The sequence below is a fragment of the Rana temporaria genome, chromosome 3 (genome assembly GCF_905171775.1).
Source record: "Rana temporaria chromosome 3, aRanTem1.1, whole genome shotgun sequence".
NCBI lineage: Eukaryota > Metazoa > Chordata > Amphibia > Anura > Ranidae > Rana > Rana temporaria.
The window spans coordinates 100,353,922-100,377,579 of NC_053491.1; the positions used below are offsets into that span (position 1 = coordinate 100,353,922).

The window sequence follows — 23,658 nt, forward strand, 5'->3', positions numbered from 1 at the left end:
CTGCAGCGAGGAGTGTGCTGGCTTGAAAAAGACCTGACACTGAATGGAGTTTTAGGTAAGTGAAAACTTGACTCTTTACTCCCTCTAGTGGGGGAACTTGAGAAGACACCCACTTTTCAAGAAAAAAGTTTATAAGTTAAAACGTAATACTTTTTTCTGCTTACCTTATCAACGCCGCAGGTTTTGCTGAGGACCAGCTAAAAAAACAATCTTCACCCATCACCACGGGCATTGTGTGCCAACCTTCAGGGATATGGGTTCCTACTTAAAGGATGCCTCTCCCCTGGGCCTTGTAAAAGACTCTGCCAGGACTTATAGCGTTATTAAAAAAGCAAAAGTGCTGGACCCTAGAGCCCAGTCATTAGCCCAGTAGAGAGACATTACAGGCGATGCCTCGTGCGCGATGTCCGGATACCATTCAATGGGGCGTAATAAATTAAGCATCTTGGATGGACTCGAAGTGTAGCTCTTTTGCCCAAAAAAGGGCCTCCATGGAAGAGCTTCCTTTAGCACTTATTCTCATCGCATCCAATCTTCTTAGACACTGGTGAAAAAACTGAGGTACTTCCTGTATGGGAGGGGTTATATGGAGGGAAACTTGTTCTCATAGATTGTGCCAGTGTACAATCACCTCAGGTGACCATACAACCCACTATGTAAAGACTAAGGGCTCTGTGTCCTGTGGTGTACGTTAAAAGAAAGAGAAGTTCTGGCCAGCTCAGTAGATTGCTTTAACCACTTACCCCCCGGACCATATTGCTGCCCAAAGACCAGAGTACTTTTTGCGATTCGGGACTGCGTCGCTTTAACAGACAATTGCGCGGTCGTGCGACGTGGCTCCCAAACAAAATTGGCGTCCTTTTTTTCCCACAAATAGAGCTTTCTTTTGGTGGTATTTGATCACCTCTGCGGTTTTTATTTTTTGCGCTATAAACAAAAATAGAACGACAATTTTGAAAAAAATGAATATTTTTTACTTTTTGCTGTAATAAATATCCCCCAAAAATATATAAAAAAACATTTTTTTTCCTCAGTTTAGGCCGATACGTATTCTTCTACATATTTTTCGTAAAAAAAAATCGCAATAAGCGTTTATTGATTGGTTTGCGCAAAAGTTATAGCGTTTACAAAATAGGGGGTATTTTTATGGCATTTTTATTAATATTTTTTTTACTAGTAATGGCGGCGATCAGCGATTTTTTTTTTTGGTATTGCGACATTATGGCGGACACTTCGGACATTTTTGACACATTTTTGGGACCATTGGCATTTTTATAGCGATCAGTGCTATAAAAATGCATTAGATTACTATAAAAATGCCACTGGCAGTGAAGGGGTTAACACTAGGGGGCGGGGAAGGGGTTAAGTATGCCTGGGTGTGTTCTTACTGTGGGGGGGGGGGGGGGCCTCACTAGGGGAAACACTGATCCTCGGTTCATACAGTGTATGAACCGAAGAAAAGCATTTCCCCTGCTGACAGGAACGAGAGCTGTGTGTTTACACACACAGCTCCCGTTCCCCGCTCTGTACCGAGCGATCGCGTGTGCCCGGCGGCGATCGCGCCCGCCGGGCACACGCACGGGAGTCGGGGGCGAGCGGGGGGCGCGTGCGCGCGCCTCCGGCGGCGCGCGTGCGCCCCTAGTGGCGGCTAAAGGGTAGGACGTCATAATACGTGATCTCGCCTAGGAGAGCCACCTTGTGGACGTATTATGACGGTGCGGCGACGGCAAGTAGTTAAGAAAGGCCTGGATTCTTTCCTAAATGTACATAATATAACTGAGTACTAAGATTTGTAGGTAAAGTTGATCCAGGGTAAATCCGATTGCCTCTCGGGGGATCAGGAAGGATTTTTTTCCCCTGCTGTAGCAAATTGGATCATGCTCTGCTGGGGTTTTTTGCCTTCCTCTGGATCAACTGTGGGTATGGAGTTGGGTGTATGGGATTGTACTGTGTTTTTTATTTTGTTTGTTTATTTTTTGTGGTTAAACTGGATGGACTTGTGTCTTTTTTCAACCTGACTAACTATGTAACTATGTAACTATGAAGTATGTTGGATATTTCAATTGGATATGCGTATTCCAAAGGGATTAAATTAGGAGTCACTCATTATTATGAGTGATATCCCCCCCCCCCCACTCTATCCTGTTTTCTCTCCTTCCCATTCCCCTCTTCCTACTCATCCCCTTCGAGAGTGGAGGCATAAATGATACTAGAAGATAGCAGCCTGGGCCTTCTAGGAAAAGTCAATTGTGCAGAGGTATTTTTGCAAATATTTTTGTGGTATCCTTTACAGATAACCCTCTCTCCCTGGACAATCAAGTCCATAAATTGCTAGAAAAGAATCAAAGGATCTGAAGTTTACCTCTCAACGTTGGTGCATCAGTGAGTTGTTTGTAGAGATGGTCAAGCAAGTCAAAGTACAAAGCAAACTTGATGGATAGAGGGGGTGGTCTGGAAAGTACTGCTCCCCAAGGGGTGTCCCCCTATTCAGTGAGTTGTTTGGGAGCAGCTAGAGCAGGGGTGTCAAACTCAATTTCACCATGGTTCGCATCAACATTATGATTGCCCTCAAAGGGCCGGTTGTATCTGTAAGATTAAATGTACAGAGCATCCCCTCCTTTTACATTAGATGTCAAGAGCAACCCCACCAGTGGTTGAGTCCCCCACATCACAGTGTACCCCTCTTTCCTTATGCTGCTGCTGGGAAGAAGCTGGATGCATTGCTTGAAAGCAGAAAGTAAGGGTCTGGAGGAGGACTAGAGGAGGGCTGGAGCTCTCCTGCAGCTGCAGGAGACGTGCAGGGCCACATGAAATGGCCTGGAGGGCCAGATTCGGCCAGCGGTCACCTGTGAGCTAGAGCAGGGCTCAAAATTTCAAGTCCTGAGCTACTAGCCAGGCTTCTAGGGTTACTCGCCACCAGTTGCCCCACCCAACCCCTACCATACCCCACCCCGAATCCCACCCTCATAAATTATCTCATGAAATGACACTTAAATGTTTTATGCAGAATTAAGTTATAAAAATAAATATTAACAACTTTATCTGTGTCCCCATTGCAGCTATGTGTCCCCAATTTAGCTATGTGTCCCCAATTCAGCCTGTGTCCCCAATGCAGCTATGTGTCTGCCAGTGCAGCAACGTGTCCGCCAGTGTAGCCATGTGTTCCCAATGCAGCTATGTGTTGCTAGTGCAGCCCGTGTCCGCCAGTGTACCCTGTGTTCGCCGGTGCAGCCATGTGTCCCCAATGCAGCCATGTGTCCCCAATGCAGCTCTGTGTCCCCAATGCAGCCCTGTGTCCCCATTGCAGCCCTGTGTCCCCATTGCAGCCCTGTGTCCCCATTGCAGCCATGTGTCCCCAATGCAGCTCTGTGTCCCCAATGCAGCCCTGTGTCCCCATTGCAGCCCTGTGTCCCCAATGCAGCTCTGTCTCCCCAATGCAGCTTTGTCTCCCCAATGCAGCTCTGTGTCCCCAATGCAGCTTTGTCACCCCAATGCAGCCTTGTGTCCCCAATGCAGCTCTGTGTTCCCAATGCAGCTTTGTCTCCCCAATGCTGCTCTGTGTCCCCAATGCAGCTCTGTGTCCCCAATGCAGCTTTGTCTCCCCAATGCAGCTCTGTGTCCCCAATGCAGCTTTGCCTCCCCAATGCAGTTCTGTGTCCCCAATGCAGCTTTGTCTCCCCAATGCAGCTCTGTGTCCCCAATACAGCTTTGTCTCCCCAATGCAGCTCTGTGTCCCCAATGCAGCTTTGTCTCCCCAATGCAACTCGGTCTCCCCAATTCCGCCTACCTGTGTAATGTGTAGACCCATAGGGGAAAAGAAAGGAGAGGAGAGACGCTGCCACCTGGTTGATCAGCGCGCAGGGAACAGCTTTCATTTCAATAGCTGTGTTCCCCGCCCGCTCGGTATACAGCCTCTCCCCCTTGTCTGGGCACTTTGATAGACAGATAACCTGTCCAATCCTGGGACAGGTGATCTGTCTATCAAAGTGCACGGTCAGGGAAGGGGGCTGTATATGACGGCACGGGGCGGGGAACACAGCTATTGAAATGAAAGCTGTTCCCTGCGCGCTGATCAACCAGGCGGCAGCCTCTCTCCTCTCCTTTCTCTTCCCCTACTATCGCTCCGACAAACCCAGGCTGCCGGCGGTGCTCCCCCTCCCCCGCCCACAGGCAGCCCACACGCCAGCCCTCAAAATCCACTCGCATTTTGCGAGTGGATTTTTTGAGGGCTGAGCTAGAGGGTACATCACTAGTAGGAAAAGCAGGAGAGCCCATTAAAATCCAGCAACTCATTTGGGGGTCATCGCTACACAACATTGTTCAATAGAGGATTGTCTGATTGTAACATGTTAGATAACAAATGACTTTCTCTTAAAGCAAACCATACCATACTTAAGCAGTAGCACATATCTGTCCATCTATTATAAGCAGCCTTTGATGTTTGGATTCCTCCAGGTGCTGATTACAGTTTCATTATCCTACCTCCAACGAAGAGCTACACATCAGAAAACAACAGATAAAATACCACTGGGCAGGAGATTCGGCATTGTTGTGTAAGTAATGTGTTCCCTTTTCCATGCACTGTTAAAGAGGAGATGAACTCTGGAAGCTATACCCAAAAAAGGGAGGTGGAGAGCAGTAGACTAGTCATCATCAATAATGCCTGCAGTCTCCCTGCAGCGGATACTTCCAAATTTCTGATTTGCCATACCTTGTTCTGCACTGTGTCTTTATGTGCAGGTAGCCAACAAGTAGAACAGTGAGCAGTAAAATATATATTACACCAAATTTCACTTCAAACCTGGTGAGACTAGCAGTCAGATGCAGCAGTGACTTAGATCTTACACTGCAGATATACAACTATGAGGCTGTAGACACCTAGGACATTTCCTGTTATCTTATAACATGAATTCAGAACAAAAGTTACATTTTTCAGATTACTACTTATTCAAACATACAGTACATACTCACCTCTATGTTGCAGCATTGGTGTGAAGCTACAGCTCTCCCACGTCAGCTCTTAGACCAAGAACTGAGCAATCACATGCCTGCTGATCGCTCAGTTCTTGGTCTGCTCACCGGAGTGCCAGGACAAGTGTTATTGCTCCATTCGTCTGGATGCATAAGGCTTGAAGGAGCATGGTGTATCTTTGGTGCCAGGCTGGAGTTTGGGGGCACCTTATGCTGATATGCAGGTTCATTAGCTGTTATTAACTTGGGGACTTCATGCAGACAACCATCTAGGAATGCAAATGTCTACATGGACAGTCCTTCCCTGAATGCAGACAGTCACATCTCAGGACTGGTAAGCTTCAATACTGTATATTACATTTTTGTTGTTGGGTTTAGTTCAAGTTTGTTTACATTGGTTTTAGTCACTGAAATCCAAAATCTTCTGAATCCATTGCAGATTTCCTACAACCATTTGTTTTCTGTTTTGTATTTTCAGACCTGTGAACTTCATTAGCAGTTACTCAAACCGTTGGTCATATGGGGCAGCATGTGGTGCCACAGCTACAACAGTTTTCCTATTGTTCCACAATGAATATTCCAATTATTTCAACTTTACAGCTCCAATATGGGCCAAGGGTATGTATAATTACTTCAATAAAAAATAAATGTAGGCAGAAACAGAATTATACATTTACAGCATCATTTTTAAAGACTACTGGTTTTCTAGATGATACAATAGATCTCAGCTGATTAGAACGTACCCACTTTGTAAAAATAAATTGGGGGGACATAATAAAACATTTGTGCCACTTTTCAGGCCGTATAGCCCTTTAAAATGTCCTACGTCAGATGAAAAAAAAAACCCTGTGGCCAGTTTTGGTTTTTACGAAAATGTGTGATAGTTTCAGGTAGTGCTTAACCACTTCAATACCCGCCCATAGTCATATGATGTCCACAGATGGGATTTCCCATCCTGGGTGGACGTCATATGACGTCCTGGGTTTGTGGGGGGATATCTGAATGATGCCTGCAGCTAGAGGCCTCATTCAGGTATCATTCTTTAGTGCCGGCGATTCTGTGCACCATAAGAACGATCATAGTGGCGGTTCCACCGCTTGATCGTTCTTATAGGCGGCGGGAGGAGACATCCCCCCTCCCGCCGCCATCCGGTGCTTCTCCAGGCTCTCCCGTGCCATCTGTGTGTTGTCACATTCGGCTCCCCATCACAGATTGTTCCGGAAGTGAAGTTTCGTCAATGCCATCTTTCTACATCCCACACCATTGCACAGTAATGATAGAGTCTGACGGGGGCAAGCAGACATCTTCTCACACCCACCAGAGTTTTAGATTTCACAGTTTTTTTCAACACAAAACGGAGCTTATATGCTTAATTACAGTATTTGGAAATCCGACGGACTGTTTACGTTACATTTTTATAGCAGCAGCAAACCTGCTGACCTTACATGCTAGCTAATGTGACAGAACACCTCTGATTTTAACATTTAACATGTAAACAGTCAGTCGGATTGACAAATACTGTATTTAAACATATAGGGCCAGATTCACGTACGAGCGCGTAACTTTGTGCGGGCGTAGCGTATCCTATTTACGCTACGCCTCCGCAACTTGGACGGGCAAGTGCAGTATTCACAAAGCACTTGCTCTGTAAGTTGCGGCGGCGTAGCGTAAATGGGCCAGCGTAAGCCCGCGTAATTCAAATGTGGAAGAGGTGGGCGTGTTGTATGTAAATCAATCGTGACCCCACGTAAATGACGCGCCTAACGAACGGCGCATGCGCGCGCATGCTCAGTATCACGTCGAATTTACTCCATAAGATACGCCAGGCCCATTGCCTGTGACGTAAACGTAACCTACGCACAGTGACTGCATTTGATGGCATGGCACAGTGACTGCGTTTAATGGCATGGCACAGTGGTGCGAATTGATGGCACAGTGGCTGCATTTGATGGCATGTAACAGTGGCTGCGTTTGGGCACAGTGAGACTGCAATTTTTTTTTTCCTTTGCGCCCCCCCAAAAATTTTGAGCACCAGCCGCCACTGGTATATTGCCGACTTTGCCAAAGGTTAGCATACAACCACATTGGCTAACTGCATGCAGCCAACATTACACTGTATTAACTCTCATGTGGATTAGCACCATCTTGTGGCTGGAAGCCATACTACTTCACCAGGCCACACACATAGAAGGATCAAGTCTAAGGCCCCATACACACAATAGAATTTATCCACGAATACGGTCCAGCGGACCGTTTCCGCGGATAAATCCTCTCGAGGATTTCAGCAGATTTTAATGCGATGGAGTGTACTCACCATCGCATTGAAATCCGCGCCAAAATCCTCTGGCGATGACGTGTCGCGCCGTCGCCGCGATTATGACGCGGCGACGTGCGCGACGCTGTCATATAAGGAATTCCACGCATGCGTCGAATCATTACGACGCATGCGGGGGATCCCTTCGGACGGATGGATCCGGTGAGTCTGTACAGACCAGCGGATCCATCTGTTGGGATGGACTCCAGCAGATGGATATGTTCTGCATGTCAGCAAATATCCGATCTGCTGGAATCCATCCCAGGGGAGATATATCCGCGGAAAAAGATCCGCTGGCGTGTACACACCATAGGATCTATCCGCTGAAACCCATTTGCTGGGATTTAGCTGCGGATGGATTCTATGGTGTGTACGGGGCCTTATACCCTGCAAGTGACTCTTGTCCTGGCACTGACTAGAGAGGCATTATTACTGTACAGTAATCTCTAGCGATCAACAAGCAGAAATCATGTGCTGTAACCTCTAGCAACAAATCAGTGAGCCGTAATGTGTGCTGTAACCTCTACCAACCAGTCAGTAATGATACACTGTAACCCCTGGGTGCTCAACCTGTGACCCTCCAGCTGTTGCTGAACTTCAAGTCCCATGAGGCATTGCAAGTGGCTGACAGTTACAAGCATGACTCCCAAAGGCAGAGGCATGATGGGATTTGTAGTTTTGCAACAGCTGGAGGGCCTCGGGTTGAGCACCCATGCTATAACCTCTGGCAACCAATTGCAATCGCTGCCTGATCTGATACAGTTAACTGAATTTAAGTCTAGCTGCCATTTATTGAATGTCTCAGAGCAGGTGGGGAGCGAAAATTGCATGGGGGGGCCAAGATTTTTTTACCCAGGGTCCAATCAATATTAAAGATAGCCCTGCATTGGTAACTATACCCATGGGATGATAATTGGGATTCTAGCCCATTTGATAACACTAATCCTTCTGTATTGTAATTTTACTGCCCTGCCCCCTTTACATTGTAAAGTGCCATGTAAACTGTTGCCATTATATAAATTCTGTATAATAATAATAATAATAATAATAATAATAACAGTAGTGCATGTCTAAAATAGAAGTTAATCAGACAGCTTTTAGACTATTCCATATGAATAGAGGACAACAGTTACCAAAACATGTAGCTACTATTTAAGAAAGTCATCATTGATGGACAATCTGTCATTTTAAATTCTTTGCCACTAAATTCTGCAAATACTTCAAGTAAATGATCGCAGTTTATTTTCTTCTTCTTAGCACTAGTCTATCTACTGTGTGCACTGGAGGTTGGGCTGGACTACTATCCTTTCTTTGCCTGCTTATCTACTAACAACAGAGTGATAGGGTCAACCCTGGGATTCTGCTACTCCCTGTGCTGGTGAGTGATAACTATTAGCAAAGAATTTCGAACATAACATTCAGAAAACAGTAATTTTGTGTTCGAAAAGCTGTGAAAGCAACCGATCTACTTCTGTACATCAACCCTGTCAAGAAATGTACCTAAATCTGCATGTGTCAGATTCACATAAACACTGCAAGTAAGAATATTACCCATACATACAATGGTTATTTTATATTTTAGCCATATGATATGGAACATCTGAATATTTTCCAAGTTGAACATTCAAATTCATCATGTACTGTATAATGTGGTAAATGAGGCAAAAGCTTCTTCTCATGCCGCGTACACACGATCATTTTTCAGCATGGAAGAAAATTTAGTTTTTCAGCATGTCCAAAAAACAAAGTTTTTCCAACTTCATCATTAAAAACGGCGTTGCCTACACACCATCGTTTTGAAAAAAATGATGAACAAAGCGCGGTGACATACAACATGTACAACGGCACTCTAAAGGGGAAGTTCTATTCTCCTTTGGGCTGCTTTAGCTGATTTCTTGTTAGTAAAAGACGATTCACGCTTTTCTGTCTGTTACAGCGTGATGAATGTGCTTACTCTATTATGAACGGTAGTTTTACCAGAATGAGGGCTCCCATCTCATAACTTGCTTCTGAGCATGCGTGGGTTTAAAACGTCGTTTTAGCCCACATACCATCATTTTTTACAACCCGAAAAACGATTTTTTAAAACAACGTTAAAAAATGCAGCATGTTCGAAAAAAAATTTGGTCGTTTTGCAGAAACTGAAAAACGATGTGCAGCCCACACACGATCATTTTAAATGAACTTTTTTAAAAACAATGTTTTTTTCATGCTGAAAAATGATCGTGTGTACGTGGCATTAGGCCTGCAGAACAGAGGGAGCGTGGGCATGTTGCTTAGTGTGTATATTTCTACACCCTGTACAGATACCTTATTGTAGCAAGATCCCGAGCTCCAGAAGCCTAATGGTGACCTTCAGAGTCAGGGAGAGCTGACATCCTTCCTTGTAGAGTGGGTCACTAGGTATAGTGGGTGTAATGAAAGATAGAATGATTGGGCGCCAGTCACTTTTTGAATGCGAACAAAAGAGATTTATTGTCTCTTAACAAGAACTGGGGGAGAGAGGGTTAGGGCCTGAACATCCTTAGGCAGATGCCATAGCAATTGGCAGACTACGAGACAACATAGGCAGACAGCTTTACAGGTTGAGGGCCTTTAACTTGATTGCAGCACTGTATCTGTAAAACTGCTGTCTCCTATGACAACTGAACTTGTAGGTTGACTATTACACAGATCTGTACACATACCAGACTTGGTATCCCCGTTGTGTAGGACCTGGCCTCCATCTCACAGCCTCCCAATGTAGCTTTTCTCACTGAGCTCCCAGTCTTCTGACCAGACCTTCAGATCCCAGCCGCCCGCAGGGTCCCCTGAGCTCTTTCACAGCTAACCTGCTGTATAGTCCAAGCATAACCCACGCTACCTGCTGGGTTCCTGGTTTGGCTCTCTGCTAACCCATTGAATCATCTTCAACTGTCACCCATGCTCACCTGCTGGGTCCCGGACTTGAACGCTGAAGCTTTCCTAACTTGTTCACCATCCCCGGCTAGTGAAAAAGGTTGCTCTGGTACTTCTTCAGACTCAACAAACCTTGATTCTGATAACAGGATTAGTTGTCCCTTACTGGCAACGGTGTCCACTTTATCTCTGACCTCTGGTTCTCACTTGCCTCTGGTAACAGGAGTGGTCGTCCCTTGTGGCAACTGCTTCTCCTTCACCTCTGGCAACACTTGGTTCACTGTCTGGCTGAACCTCTGCAACGATCAAGCTCCCCTCAGGCTGAGCCTCTACACATGTGGCTAGGTTCAGGCTTAGGCCTAACCTTTAACTGCTGCTTAACATACAGCCCCCAGGCCTCAGCCTTGGTCAAAAAGAACACTGTTCACCTGACTCATTCCCCATAAATAGACTCTTCCAGCATGCTTAGCCACACATATAATTGGCTGAGAAATTATATCTATTCACAACCTGAGCTCACTGTGGTCTTGTCATTCTACTGCCAAAGGCAGCAGTGCCACCTATTGACAGAAGAAAGAAGTGCAGAAATTCCAGAATTAGGGGGAAGTCAGTGGATCTCCTAACGATTAGCCAGGACAATTACTACCTGGCAAACTAAATTTGTTAGCAGCCCTGCATAAAAACCAGGGTGCTACATCATTATGAGACTTCACTACTGGTTGGCTGGAATCCTTTCACAGCACAAATTGGTATATTTGGTAAGACTGACATACTCTAATTATCTTACAGGTTTTGTGTACAACTGGCAGATGTGTTTGAATGTCCCACAATAAATTATGTGAGTTTTTTCTTTTTTTATTAAAATATAAATGTGGTATTTTTAAATTAAAGTGTACTAGCCCAAATGTTTCAGTTAAGAGGCCATTTAATGTAACATATTTTTTACCAAGAGAATTTAGGTACACTGAACTTTACTGAAACAACTATTATACAAACAACTAGAGATGATTTAATTAGCCTGGGTTCGGTTAGCAGGCCATTGATCAAACCATAAGGTCTGAAAATGGCAAAATTCATTCTGATCCCTCGGTGAAGTCTATTGGGAGCTAATTTTGAAAAAAAAATTTGGCCATTTTCAGATAATAGATAAAAGCTTATCATAGGACATGGGAAGCTGGGAATTGCCATAGGGGACATTGAAAAATAAGAAAAAAATAAAAATACCATACAGCGTGGAGAGGTTCTCCTTTTTATGCAACTTTGAGAGCGACTCAGGAAATACACCAATACTTTTAAATACATACTTGGAAGACTCCATTAACCCCTTTGAGGCTAAAGCCATTTTTGCATTTTTCCCCACATGTTTAAAAAATAATTTAAGGCCTGAAGATTATGTAAAATCTCCAAACGCTATACGTATATTTTCTGAAAACAGACTCTACAGAATAAAATAAGGTGTGTGCCTGGGGGACTTTTAGAGTAGTTTTATTTCAAATTCAAATCCATGTCTCCCCTGAAACACATAGGGCTGGATTCAGATACAATGGTGTATCTCTCCGCCCAGCTTAACGTATCTCAGTTCCGCAAGTTCCGTATTCAGAAACAACTTGCACCCTTAGTTACGGCGGCGTAACGTATCTGTGTCGGCGTAAGCCCGCCTAATTCAAATGTGGATGATGTGGGCGTGTTTTATGTATATTAACTGTGACCCCGCGTATTTGAAGTTTTTTACGAACGGCGCATGCGCCGTTTGCGAAAAAATCCCAGTGCGCATGTTCGAAATTCCGCCGCAAATCGTCATTGCTTTCGACGTGAACGTAAATTACGTCCAGCCCTATTCGCAAACGACTTACGCAAACGACGTAAAATTTTCAAAACTTGACGTGGGAACGACGGCCATACTTAACAAAGGATATGCCTCATATAGCAGGGGTAACTATACGCCGAAAAAAGCCTAACGTAAACGATGTAAAAAAATGCACCGACCGGACGTACGTTTCTGAATCGGCGTATCTACCTAATTAGCATATTCCTTGCGTAAATATACGGAAGCGCCACCTAGCGGCCAGTGTAAATATGCAGCCTAAGATACGACGGTGTAAGACATTTACGCCGATCGGATCTTAGGGAAATCTATGCGTAACTGATTCTATGAATCAGGCGCATAGATACGACCCCGCAACTCAGAGATACGACGGCGTATCTGGAGATACGCCGTCGTATCTCCTTACTGAATCTGGCCCATAGACTCTAAGCACTGGGGGACCCGGATACAGATTTAGGGCCTCTATGCAATAATCAGCAATTGACTGCTCCAACCCACCTTCGAGACTCAGAGCAGATGTTAATATAATCAGCTCAAAACACCCTAAAGCTGGGGTCTCCTGCTATAATCTGTTTATTAAGGTGTTATGTGTTTATTGTTAAGTGTGTCTCTCCTATCGTGTGCCTATGTGTGAATTCCCATTGTTAATTGAGTTAATCGGGTTACCTATTGTTTTTTGTCTGTCTGCTAATCCTTTTAGCCAGACCTAGGTCTTACTGGGGGACTGGTGCCGAACTGTCTGGGCACCTGGGTTTGTTTAAGTGACTAGTGATTTATTGGCATACTGTTTATGTTTATGTTAAGGTGCTCAAGCTCTGATTTTGTGTGGTATATACTCTGAGTTCCAGCTTTCACCTAAGCTAGTGTTGTCTAGTCTTTGGGTGCAATATTCAGCTAGAATACCTGATTCCTGATTCCAGACTGGAGGAAGCTGTATACAGACGGAAGCACCCAGGCAGGGTGCAAGGCATTCTGTCAGAGAGAGTGCATTGTTTTACACAAAACACCCTATATGTGTCAATTGCTAAAGAAAGTAGTAATTGTGAGGAAGAATTTGTCTCATTCTTTGCAACCAGTGAAGTCACTCTCTGTCACAGAGTGTTAAAGAAGCAGTGGGCTCTGACAGCTGCTGTGTCCTTGACAACAAGAAATGTCACCTGGCCTTATTAATTTGCTGGATTGGAATCCCCAGTCATGTAAACAAAAAGGCCTGAATAGCACTGATATAATTGACCAAATTGGGCAATGACATTGGGCAATTAATGTTAATGTTTTTTTTACGTAAAAACTGTACAGACTCTGGCCCAGATTCACAAAGCACTTATGTCGACGTATAACAAGTTACGCCGACGTAAGTGCAAATGTGCGCCGTCGTATCTGTGCACCAGACCCACAAACAGATATGCGCTTAAAATCAGGCTACACCCCGCCAACGTAGCTTGCTTACGCCGGCGTAGGGTGGGCACACATTTAGGCTGGGTGCATGTTGCCGCTCCCATTGATTAGCCATTCAAGCATGCAAATGAGGGAAATACAGCGATTCACGAACCTGCGTGCGCCCGACGCAGGCTACGCGAGGTGCGCGTAAGTTGTACGTCCGGTGTAAAGGTATTCCCCATAAAGGAGGTGCAACCCAGCAGAAGACATGCAAAGGTCTGCCCCAGGGAACACAAGCCGACGTATTTTACGTTGGACGTGTGTCTGGCTGGGCGTAGGTTACGTACACGCCGTATGCAGTGATCCGGCGTAGTTTAGGCAGTTGTTCCGACGTGGTTGTGAGCAGGCACAGGGGGATGCATCCACGTCATGGCGCATGCGCAGTTCGTGATACGTATCTGTCTGGCGCTCGCCCCATCATTTGCATGGGTCACGCCCACTTCCACCTACGCCGGTGTATGCCTTCGAATCCCACGCCACGCTGGCGCAGCGCTGGGAGCACTGGCTTGCTGAATGCATTGCTTGCCTCTCTGCGCTGCGTTGGCGTAGCATACATTGGTTACTCTACGACTTTGTAATGTGCGCCTTGCTCTCTGTGAATCTGGGCCTTTGTGTTCACTTTGTAACAGGCTTTTGTAGGCAACAGTTTCAGCGGTAGACATCAGGCAGATTTTAATCAAGAAATTCAAATTTGAATGTATTGTTTATCAAGGGTGCAATGCAGGAATCCTGCACACTGTCTGTGGAAGCTGTCTGCTCGTACCTCGTAGAAGCAGGCAGCTACACAATGACAGGAAGAAACAATGAACTACCTAGAGCACTCAACATCACCCATTGAGTACTACAATCCGATAGCGGCAAAGACTGACGGTACTTGTAGTTCCCCTATTCACAGAACTCTGTGAATGAATGACGCTGACAGGTAGGTGAGCCCTGCACAGCTGTGTTTTTTTTTCTTAAATTATAACAGCGAGTTCGGGGAGAAGATCACTGGCTATCACTAGAGGTGGCGGGTCAGGGAGAGGGAACATCTAACATGTTCCACCCCAAAAATGGATGGAACATGTAACATGTTCACAAAGGTGATTCTTTAAGTCCACAGTTCAGAGGCCAGAAAGTGCCTTATTGGTAGTTCGATAATATATTGGCAAACTGTCGCATTAGTTTGCCATTTTCCCAAACTGAGAACTTCTTCAGTTTGGCTCAAACTCATGTTAGATCCTAACCTGAAGCTCATTCTTACACTAGCCTACAATAGCCTATACTTTTCATTGAACATTTGGTATATATGTTGATATATTGCTGCAGCCTTCCTAACAATTTTTCATTGATACTAAAGGATATTTGAATTACTAATGTATTGAACTGCTTTATTAAACATATCCCAAATGCATTTTTGGTGCAGTCTTTGGGCTTGACAAATTTAAGAAAGAGGGATATGATGTCTTAAAAAAGGAAAATCAGATCTAGGTTACAGTTTATCAATTTTTAAAGCTGAACGCTAGGTAGAATGTGTATTACATAATTACATTGGTCCAGCTTGGACCAATATAAGTATGCAAATTTCATAGCTGGGGCACTGCTATGGAAACTGACAATCACTGTAGTAGTCTGTTCTGCTACAGCGATAGTCATCTTCCAGGTCCTGTGCTGAGTGCTTTTCCATCTGCACACTAACCACAGGGGTTCGCGTGCGTGGCCCTGGAAGTTCAATGCTTCCACGCATGCGTCGAATCACTTTGACGCATGCGAGGGCTTTCAGCCGATCTGACATTTCCGGTGAGTCTGTACAGACGACCGAACATGTCCGATGGACAGGCTTCCAGCGGACATGTTTCTTAGCATGCTAAGAAACATTTGTCCGCTGGAAACCTGTCCAATCCGCCGGAAAATTGTCCGGTCGGACGTACAGACGACCGAACATGTCCGCTGAAACTGGTCAGCGGACCAGTTTCAGCAGACATGTTCGGTCGTGTGTACGAGGCCTTAGGAATGCGATGGGCTTCAGTTTTTAGAATTCATTCTGGCCACATACATGCATTATATTTATCAGAATAATAATTAGGGCCAGTTATGTGTACAAGTAATTTTAAGCCTGATAAATGCATTTTCATGTGCATGAAAATTTAATTTAGACTCCACCTATGTAATTTTCTTATGTTATAATGTTGTTTGTCTTTCCAGCCCGGAACAAAATAGCTAAAGTTAAATATGCATTTCAAAAAAAGTATATCTAACCTTGAGTAATTATCCGTAGGAGTCTATCATCCTCATACTTACCCCAATCCCATCTCTGGTTTGCTGTGTTTTTCTCATGGGAAGATTTCTACAAATACTGGTTACATCAGTTTTGTCTATTTACAGGCAAGTAGGGAGTAAGGTAGGTGTATATGAAAGTTTAAAAATAACTAAATGTAACTATGTATCTGTTCTTGTCCACACTGTTTCCCAAACTGTAACATATCCTGGATGTGTAAGTGACCACATTTGTTGTCATAGGAAGAAGAAGAACCATTGTTGCCTGAGCACTTAAAAAACTATCTGAGACATCTCCTGAAACCAACTCCGGAAAAGTGAGTCTGCATTGTTCTCTCTAGGCTCTCAGTTTATGTATCCAAATAACAAACAATATATATTGATTCTATTATAGAGAAGCAAACTGAATTGTTTCTCCAGGGAAATTATATATATATATATATATATATGAAATGCTACTTTGCCGAGGTTGGTAAAAGTAACAGGTTCATCTCATAACCCACTCCCCTGTTGCTTGCACATACCTTTTTTTTTCTTCCCTACATATGCATTCACCTATAGTGCTAAAGCCTCTGCCTTTGTCCTCATGTGGCTGCCCTGGGACCTGGTAAATCGTTTTTTGGGCACTTAGTGCTGCATTGAGGGAGTAGGGGAGAGGGCCACATGCCCCCCAACCCCTCATGTCTGAAAGTACCATGGTCATCAAATGGCAGCAAACCATAATTTTTACTGTAATTGTAATTTGGAAAGAAAAGCAACAATACAGATGGTCAAACAAAACTAACTTTCTACTTTTCTTTTACATATAGGAATGTGCAGACTAGCTCAATTAAAGAGAAGATTTATAAATGGGACTATCATTTTAAATTTCCCACAAGGATGATTGTGACAGCAGTGCTCTGTCTTACCTGCCTGTACAATGTAAGACATGCATAAAGGATAACTTCAAACAAAACACTATAGAATCAATATATTATACAGTTGACTATTTATAAGGACAACTAAAGCAGTTTTAGACTTAAAGTGAATGTAAACCCTGTTCAATGAATTTCCCCGCCCCCCCATCCATGCACCCGGCCCCTTGCAGGACGTCAGGCTCATTATTTAACATGGAGGGGGTGTTTTTTTGAAGCACTGATTAGAGCCAAAGGCATAGAGACATAGAGAAGGTGAAAACCGGTGTTAGCGGGTAGATAGAGGTCGGGAGGGGTGGGAAGGGAGGGGTTTCCCCACTGAGATACAGATGTAACCTTTTGATGATAAGACGGGCACTAAGCACCCCAAAGATAAATAATAATGGAACAAGAATAAAGAAAATAAGGTAAAAATACAGAGTACCACAAATTATGCAAAACCATAGAAGAGACGCTATAAGCAACACAAACGTGAGCAAGTCTCGTATCCTCTCTTATGGTGGAGTCTGAAGTGGCGAAAAAAAGAAAAAGTATATTGCAGTAGGTAGATGGAAGAGACATGAGAACTTTCAATATATTCAGCTAATGACATGTTTTCTTTTCAGTTTGTCTTAGTGGACTTGTTGGTGTCACCCAAGGCTGTGAAAGGTCTGGATTCATTGATACTAAGAACAGTGAATTTTTCATTTTCTGGCCAGACAAAGTTGATCTTATATCTCTTAAAAGGTCAGGTTAAATAATTTGTAAGTCTGTCATTCCACTTGTTTGTAGAAAGGCTAGTCGTTCCTTTAGTATTACATTTCCTTTTGTATTTTTTCAGAGTGTTGGTTTTATGCTACCTTTCCGGCAGCTCTCACAAGTGTTATCTACATGATTCATGTACTTTCCTGCTATAGGTAAGATACATATGAAACTCTTGTATCACTGGCTATCTGTAGTGTCCTCCACCCCTCTCTGCCAATCCCTCCACTGGCTTCCACTCACCCGATGAATAAAATTCAAAGTACTAACAACAATTTACAAAGCCATCCACAACTCGGCCCCCAGCTACATCACTAACCTAGTCCAAAATACCAACCAAGCCACTCTCTTAGGTCCTCCCAAGACCTCCTGCTCTCTAGCTCCCTTGTTACCTCCTCCCATGCTCGCCTCCAGGATTTTTCCAGAGTTTCTCCCATCCTTTGGAGCTCCCTACCCCAATCTGTCCGACTGTCCCCTAATCTATCCATATTTAGACGATCCCTGAAAACTCTTCTCTTTAAAGTGGAGTTTCCATCCCAAAATTTTGTTTTCATTATTGTGCTCATTAGACCTAAAAAAAGAAAAGAAAAATCTGGAAATGCCTGTTGCTATGCAGTCCCACGAAATCTGCCTTTGGAATCACCTAGGATTCTGACATCATCTCCCTCTAATGCTCCTGGGAAATGTGTGTCATTATTTCCCAGGATGCAGTGCGCTACCCAATTATCACTCCCCATCCAAGACTTCCAGGAAGTAAGTGCTTGTGGGCTTCACAATGCCCACAAGCAAAATGACAACGGTGTGGACATAGTTTATTTTGAATAACTATGCGGAGCGGCGGCGGATTGTAAAATAATAAGTGACCGGATTTATATTATAAAAACGCATGATGAAAGGACATACATTTAAAAAATGCTAATTGTGGTTGGAACCCCGCTTTAAAGAAGCCTATCCTTCTTCTAACTAACACTATTTTACATCCTCCATCAGCTCATCCCCCATAGTTATTACCTTTTGTTTCAATTGACCCTCCCTTTTTAGATTGTAAGCTCTAATGAGCAAGGCCCTCTGATTCATCTTGTACCAAATTGTAATGTTACTGTAATGTCTGCCTTTAATTTGTTAAGCGCTGCGCAAACTGTTGGCACTATATAAAACCTGTATAATAATAATAATAATATCTCATTATATAATGAGATTTAATTGAAATCTCAGCTCCAGCTAAACCCGTTTTTAGTGGGAAAGTGCTAGAACTGTGCGGTTTTTATTGCTGACTGTCTTTCCACAGAGGAGACTGTCCCTTATCTTCTGTTTATCTGCAACCAAGATACATGTGGTATTGGAATTCTCACAGAGGTTCTGACTCCAAAATCAATACTGCTTTTTGTTCCTGTCATCTTGCCTTCAGTGCAATGTGATGTGCCAAATGCACCACGTCTTAGAACATCATACTTCTGCTTCCTTGCAGCTGTTTGACATTACATTTGTATTTTTATAGAAAGGACATGAAGAAACTTTATGGAGGGACTTCAGAAATTGATTGTACAGGAAGCCCACCTGTTGTTCTGGTAATATGTGTATTAATTTTAATCAAATTGTATGAACAGACAAAAATGGGAGTTTTAAGGTGCAAAATGTATTAATTGAAAACAATATCAATTTCAAAGTTTTATTTAAACAAAAACATTTAAAATTGATTATATTTAAAACGAGCACATAGAAATCATGCGGTCACAATACAAAAGTTTGTTGCTTCTACATGTTTTGCCATAATCATGGCTTCTTCTGGAGCTTTTGTAAGACTTTATGTACAATATCACTTAAAATAAAAATCATCAATATATATTAAAAAGTTATGTTGAACTATAGCTTGCTTCACTATCTGTTCTGCTGCGGTGCTTATTGCTTAATAATTCAGGTTCTCTGTTAACAAACAAACGGACCAGATTGACTGTCTGAAATGGTGTGTTGGGGGTGCCCCAGGGATAGTATGGGCAGGAAACAGAACAGGATATGTAAGGAAAAATACAAATAAAATACAAATAAAAAAGTAAAAATTTTATTCCATATAGAAAAATATAAATATACACATGGACATTAAAAAAGTTGAATGGAACAAAAATATGAAAATACAGCTGCTACTGGTTGTAAACACACTGAACTTCTAAATATCAAAGTAAAGTAAGAGCTGGTTCACACAGCCGCGGCACGACTTCGGAGGCGACTCTGCAAGTCGTCCTGAAGACGATTTCAGAGGCGACCTGCAAAACGACTTCTGTATAGAAGTCAATGCAGGTCGCCCCGGGCGGCCCCCAAAGTCGTACAGGAACCTTTTTCTAAGTCGGAGCGGCTTGCGTCGCTCCTATTAGAACGGTTCCATTGCATTGAATGGGACGCGACTCGTCAGGCGGCTGAGCCCCAGTGTGAACCGGCTCTTAGAATTGTGGTCACAACAGACCCGACATGATAACAACAAAAAGATTTTCCTGTTTCTGGTGTGTTTATTTCCTTCTTCTTAGGTTTTTTAAAGTAGGAGCATACTGGTATATTTCTATTTGAAAGGGAAATATATGTATATAAGTAACTAGGGATTTAAGTAATCATGAATAAAATAATTCTAATTAATTTAAAAAATGGCTGAAATTGCATAATAAAAAATCTCTCTAAAGTGTTCAATACTCACAAATTAAATGTTCCTTCAAGACATACTGTTGCACAGCATCAATGCAGAAAGATAGAGGGGATTCTCATGCCGCGTACACACGATCATTTTTCGGCTTGTAAAAAACAACGTTTTTCAGCCTCTAGAAAAAATACTACAAACGTAAATTGTACCCTCATAAAATGGGACAGCATGCATGCAGATTCCCAACTACGATGTATAGCCAGTATACTATATACTGTATTAAATGTTACCAACATCTGTTATTTACACTTTGTCCTTCTGTTTTAGGCAGCCAGTATCAGATACACAGGAAATCAGGTAGCTTACCTACTATGGGGTAAGTGAAAGATCACATATGTATGCAGCTTTGGGTAGAATGCCAACATTCCTCCATCTCCTTGATAGTGAACAATCCATTCAAATTATTATTTATTTATTTTTTAACTTTCACTTTTTTTTTTCTTCGATAACAAGTGTGTATGCTCATGACAGTAAACGAAACATTAACATTGGGGTTGATTTACTAAAGGAAAATATCCACTTTGCACTTGGAACTTGGAAGTGCAGTCGCTGTAGATCTGAGGGGGACATGCAAGGAAAAAAAAAATAGAACGTTAGCTTGCACATGATGGGATAATAAAATAAGCAGAGCTTCCCCTAATTTCAGATCTTCCCCTCAGATCTACAGTGACTGCACTTTCCAAGTGCACTTGTAGTGCAAAGTGGATTTGCCTTTAGTAAATCAGCCCCATAGTTCCTTATTAGCATACAATTTTTTTTTAAAAATGGAAAAAATAATACGTCCATCCAAAAGGTAATTAACCAAGATATATAAGTAACAAGATGATAGCAAGCTTAAAATATCAGGTCCCAATTGGGTTCAAGCTGTAAGCGGAGCCCTTCAAATTTTTTGATCAGATCCATTTTAAGTAATTGCCTTTGGTTACAGATTTCCACCCAATTCACTTAAAGTGTATTTCCACTGTTGGGGCCAAAATTGGATAGTATTTACTTTACATTAACATAGCATATCTTAAAAAAAAAAAAAGATTATGGCTACTTTTTTAGGTGCTTTTTTCTTGTTGACATGCTCTCCCTGCTTTTTAATGTTTAGGAGGGGACTGTGAAATATTTCTAGGTATGATGTGTTAGTGAGAGCACAAACATATAGGGGGTTATTTATGAAAGGCAATCCACTTTGCACTACAAGTGCAAACTACAAGTGCAATGTGCACTTGAAATTGCACTGAAATTGCAGTTGCTATAGATCCGAGGGGGACATGCAAGGAGAAAAAAAAAAAAAAAAGCATTTTAGCTTGCACATGATTGGATGATAAACTCAGCAGAGCTTCCCCTCATTTCAGATCTACCCCTCAGATTTACAGCAACTGCACTTCCAAGTGCACTTTCAGTGCAATTTCAAGTGCACTTGCAGTGCAAAGTGGGTTTGCCTTTCGTAAATAACCACCCATAGTGCGTTTTTCTCAAATTTGACTGCAAAAGTGGAAGCATTCTTCAATTCAAAAGTAGGACCTTTAAATAATTTCTGTTAAAAATAATGGGCAAAAATGTCACTCTAGATGTGCAAAACTAGTAGAGAAATCCCCCAAAAGACTTGCAGCTTTAATTGCAGCGAAAAGTGGTTCTACAAAGTATTGACTCCGGTGGGGCTGACTACCAATGCACACCACACTATTCACATATTTATTTGTTAAAAAAAATTAAAAAACATTTATCATTTTCTTTCCACTTCACAATTATGTGCCACTTTGTGTTGGTCTATCACAAAAAAAATACCAATAAAACACATTTACGTTTTTGCTTGTAACATGACAAAATGTGGAAAATGTCAAGGGGTATGAATACTTTTTTAAGGCAGTGTATTAATTTAAGCTACAGGTAAGCTTTAATATAAGCTTACCTGTAGGTTAAAATTAAATGCAGAGTTTATTACCACTTGAAAAGATGAGATTATAAAATTACAGTTATACATAAATACAATGGGGGTTATTTACAAAAGGCAAATCCACTTTGCACTACAAGTGCAAACTACAAGTGCAAAGAGCACTTGAAATTGCATTTGGAAGTGCAGTCGCTGTAAATCTGAGGGGAAGATCTGAAATGAGGGGAAGCACTGCTGATTTTATCATCCAATCATGTACAAGCTAAAATGCTGTTTTCCTGACTGACTCCATGGCAGCCTACGTGTGGGTTAATCCCGCCTCCTCTCCATTGTGATAGGACCCCATACCCATAAAAGTTGACTCACCGCCCAGTACTGGTGTTCCTTTTTTGTCCTCCTCCATGGATCTAGGAAAACGAATTGTTCAAACGAAAGACAAGTTTGGAATAAATGGATGGCACACTTTAAGCGGTGCAGCTCGGATCCCAGCCATGGGCGGGTGGAGAGCTTTTGCAGCAACTTCCCCTCCGATGTGCGGTCGTTGCTGTGTGTGCTGAAGACACCGGATCCCGGCTGGCAAGGTCTTATCCTTTTCATGGCAGTCACCTCTGTGTTGTATGTATGTTTGTTTTTTGCCTGTATGGCGGCTGGAGCGCTCCTGCGTTCCAGCTCGCCGTCCTTTCCCTCCCTGGTGTGAGCGCCAGAGCCCCTCGCGCATGCGCAATGCCCACACTCAGAGTGAGGCTTGGTTCGCGCATGCGCAGTCGGACGGGACTCGCGGCGGCCGCGCAGGCGCCGTTGAGTCATTCGCCACTGCGCAGGCGCGTACGTGGACAGCGTCCTACGTCACCGGCGGGTGTTTTAAAAATCAGCTGCTCGCCTGTGTACATTGGGATTCTCCTGACAGGCGAGCAGCTGATCCTGTAATAATATCTGTGGCCAGGTTAGTGTGGGGAATCTGCCTATACTATAGGCATAGATCCCCTTTTGTTATGCCTGCACTCTATGTACCTTACAAAGCATAATGGTTATTAGTCTGCAAATTGATTATTTCTTAGTTTTTTCTTTCAGAAAGTTACATGATTATTTTACTGTGTATTATTTTGAAAACATTTTTTCTTCTTAAAGGGGCAGTGATTTTACTTTTTGTTTTATCTGCCATCATAGGATTCCATTACCTTTGTTTGGATATAAGTGTCACAGTGCTTCGTAGATCCAAGAAGCTATGGACCAGTCACCGTCTACAGGTGGCCAGCCCTCACGCACAAGGTATGTGCGGGTGAGGGGGGGCATAGGGGTAGAAGTCACACTGTGTATGTCTTGTCTGACTTATTCCCCCTATATATATCTCTTTTTTAGCCCTTTAGGTCCTGATCCTAATGCCGCTATCCAGTCCAGAGACCTTGCCAGGCCGCATCAACATTCCTCTTCTTCTAAATCGAAGAGTAAGCGAAGATCTCCATCTACATCTTCCCATCAGAGGAGAAGTTCCCATTCCTCCTCCAGACACCGCTCCCACCGCCACGAAAGTCGCTCTGATCGCAGAGCCTGCTGGGGATGTGACACTCATGTCCCGGAGGGCAAATCATTATGTGACCGATGCTACGCCCTGGCGGTTGGGGAAAAAGAGACAGAAGATCGTCGTATCGAGTCTCTTGTGGAACGTGTGGTGCAAAAATCTTTGAGAGAAAATGTCTCCCACACACAAAGTCAAACCGGTACCATCAGGTCTGG

The 23,658-nt window shown here is 43.2% G+C and overlaps 1 protein-coding gene across 1 annotated transcript in view; it reads left to right on the forward strand.

Moving 5' to 3' along the window:
* The window catches only part of LOC120931541 (stimulated by retinoic acid gene 6 protein-like), a 76,488-nt gene that overhangs the window by 27,224 nt on the left and 25,606 nt on the right, over nucleotides 1-23,658 (forward strand). The window contains exons 3-13 of the mRNA XM_040343094.1: nucleotides 4,456-4,553; nucleotides 5,450-5,589; nucleotides 8,543-8,663; nucleotides 10,973-11,021; nucleotides 15,703-15,825; nucleotides 15,945-16,018; nucleotides 16,511-16,622; nucleotides 17,221-17,341; nucleotides 17,436-17,511; nucleotides 18,855-18,924; nucleotides 20,310-20,358. Of these exons, the coding sequence (XP_040199028.1) occupies nucleotides 4,456-4,553; nucleotides 5,450-5,589; nucleotides 8,543-8,663; nucleotides 10,973-11,021; nucleotides 15,703-15,825; nucleotides 15,945-16,018; nucleotides 16,511-16,622; nucleotides 17,221-17,341; nucleotides 17,436-17,511; nucleotides 18,855-18,924; nucleotides 20,310-20,358 (1,033 nt within the window). The remainder of the gene's footprint in view (nucleotides 1-4,455; nucleotides 4,554-5,449; nucleotides 5,590-8,542; nucleotides 8,664-10,972; nucleotides 11,022-15,702; nucleotides 15,826-15,944; nucleotides 16,019-16,510; nucleotides 16,623-17,220; nucleotides 17,342-17,435; nucleotides 17,512-18,854; nucleotides 18,925-20,309; nucleotides 20,359-23,658) is intronic.